General features: G+C 42.6%; 1 protein-coding gene across 8 annotated transcripts in view; it reads left to right on the forward strand.

The window, feature by feature from the left end:
* The window catches only part of LOC102674514 (basement membrane-specific heparan sulfate proteoglycan core protein-like), a 126,848-nt gene extending 126,729 nt beyond the window's left edge, over nt 1–119 (forward strand). For all 8 annotated transcript variants that reach the window (XM_031515194.1, XM_006609554.2, XM_031515198.1 and 5 more), the window contains one exon: nt 1–119. This exon is cut by the window's left edge and continues 1 nt beyond it. In XM_031515194.1, coding sequence (XP_031371054.1) covers nt 1–12 — 12 coding nt within the window. In that variant the 3' untranslated portion in view covers nt 13–119.
* Nucleotides 120–1,918: the final 1,799 nt, after the last annotated feature.

Consider the following 1,918-nt stretch of genomic DNA (forward strand, 5'->3'; position numbering starts at 1 on the left):
CTGCTAAGGTGAGCGGTATCGTGCTTGTGAATCGTGCGACTTCGAAGCCACGGGCTGGTCGAGCTCGTTTCGTGAACCGGTGAGACGGTGCCGGTACCCGAAGGAAGGAGGAGGCGGAGGAGGAGGAGGAGGAGGAGGAGGGGTTGGTGGTTCTCGTTCAAAGGTAAAAAACGCGAACGAGGGAGAAGGCCGCGTCTCTCCTTTAAGAGGAAAGCATACGGAATGCGAGAATAGAAACGTGACTTAGCGCTGCTGCCAACGCTGCGAAATCATCGGGGGTGGTTTTAAATGGGGGAAGAATGGGGGAAGGCGGGCAGGGAGAGAGAAGAAGGGATTTAGGGGTTGGAACAAAGTGCAGTGGATCTGGACGCAGTGGTGGTGAACGCAGTGACACGGAAAGTGGAGCTCGACTTTGCACACGTACGTTTTTACCGTAAATTTTCATTCCACGTCATAAACTATTCCATACGTCTATATTTCTTTAGCAATTTTTCATCGGCCATCGTGTGGGGGGAGGGGGTGTGTGATTCGCTTCGCGAGTGAAGAGAGAGAGAGAGAGAGAGAGAGAGAGAGAGAGAGAGAGAGAGAGACAGAGAGAGAGAGATAAAATACAAAAGGTTCGTTGTATACCTCTGCGAAACTCGGATAAAAAAAAAAAGAATTCGATTAAAGGATTCCGAGAGATGCGAGACTGATTCTGAAGATCGATGAACGAGTGTGTCCAAAGCGTGTTTATCAAAAAGCGGCTTCGAAATACTAGTGAACAGCTCGTCTAACGGACTTCTCGAGATCGGTAATTATATACGATCCGACGATTGAGCGGGACGATTAATTGACCCGTCCGAGATCGTGTATGTCGAGTACGTAGCGTAAGTTTCTCTGTATATATATATATAAAAAAAAGAAGAAGAAGAAGAAGAAGAAGAAGAAAGAAGGACCGTTCGATAAATAGCGATTTCGTCGCGACCTCGTTTGTACAGTGAGAAAACGTGATCGAGAATTACGGGAATCGCGGATCTGGGCAACGTATGTACATAAAGGAACTATTTCGATTTCCGTCTCGAACGTTTAAAGTATGAAACTTTCCGTGTTATCGTTGATCACGGGATTAGGTCGGTCGGAGTTTGCCCAGATCCGATTGGTCGGCCTCCGGAATTCACTGTAATTTCGCGAGGACGAGTTCCCGACAGTTTCCAGCGAGAGGATTCTTGATCGATATACAGACGGTATTTTTTTTCTTCCATCGACGCGTAATTTGTCTTTTTTTTTTTTTTTTTTTTTAGGAAGGATAAATTGTCATTAATATCAGTCGCGTTCGATATTCGTTTCTGTTTGTTGAAGAGGGAGAGAATTGTACGGGGTGAACGAGGGACAAAGCGATGTCGATTCGTTGTTGCTCACGATAACTGCTCACACTGTGTTTCCAGGGAACGTGATTGTTTAATCGATGCTTGTTTCTTGCTTTTTTTATTTTTTTTTTTCTTTTTCAGTAGACAACACCGTTTTCTCGCAAAATTCTGAATTGAATTCTATCGGCGAACGATCGATTCGTCGCCGGTTCTAAATCGAAACGATGCAATCACGCTAATCCGCGAGAAGGAATTTACAAATTTACCTTTATCGTAGGAATTACGAATTCTATCGATTTAAGCATAGGGCTCGTGTTTAGATAAGAATACGAGGATAATGTAAATGTACGATTAAGATCATCTGCTAATAGATATCCGCGAACGAGGAAGAAACGTTCCGTTTCTTGTTTCGAAGAATACAAATGAAAATCTCTGATAATCGGATGATCGTCGAAATTTTTTTGAGATGAATTGAGATGAATTTCAAATCGAGAGTAAATAATATTCGTTCGAAGTTAATCGAATTTTTTTTTCTTTCTTTTTTTTTTTTTTTTTTTTTTTTTTTTTTT

This window comes from Apis dorsata, unplaced genomic scaffold (assembly GCF_000469605.1).
Source record: "Apis dorsata unplaced genomic scaffold, Apis dorsata 1.3 scaffold_58, whole genome shotgun sequence".
Taxonomy (NCBI): domain Eukaryota; kingdom Metazoa; phylum Arthropoda; class Insecta; order Hymenoptera; family Apidae; genus Apis; species Apis dorsata.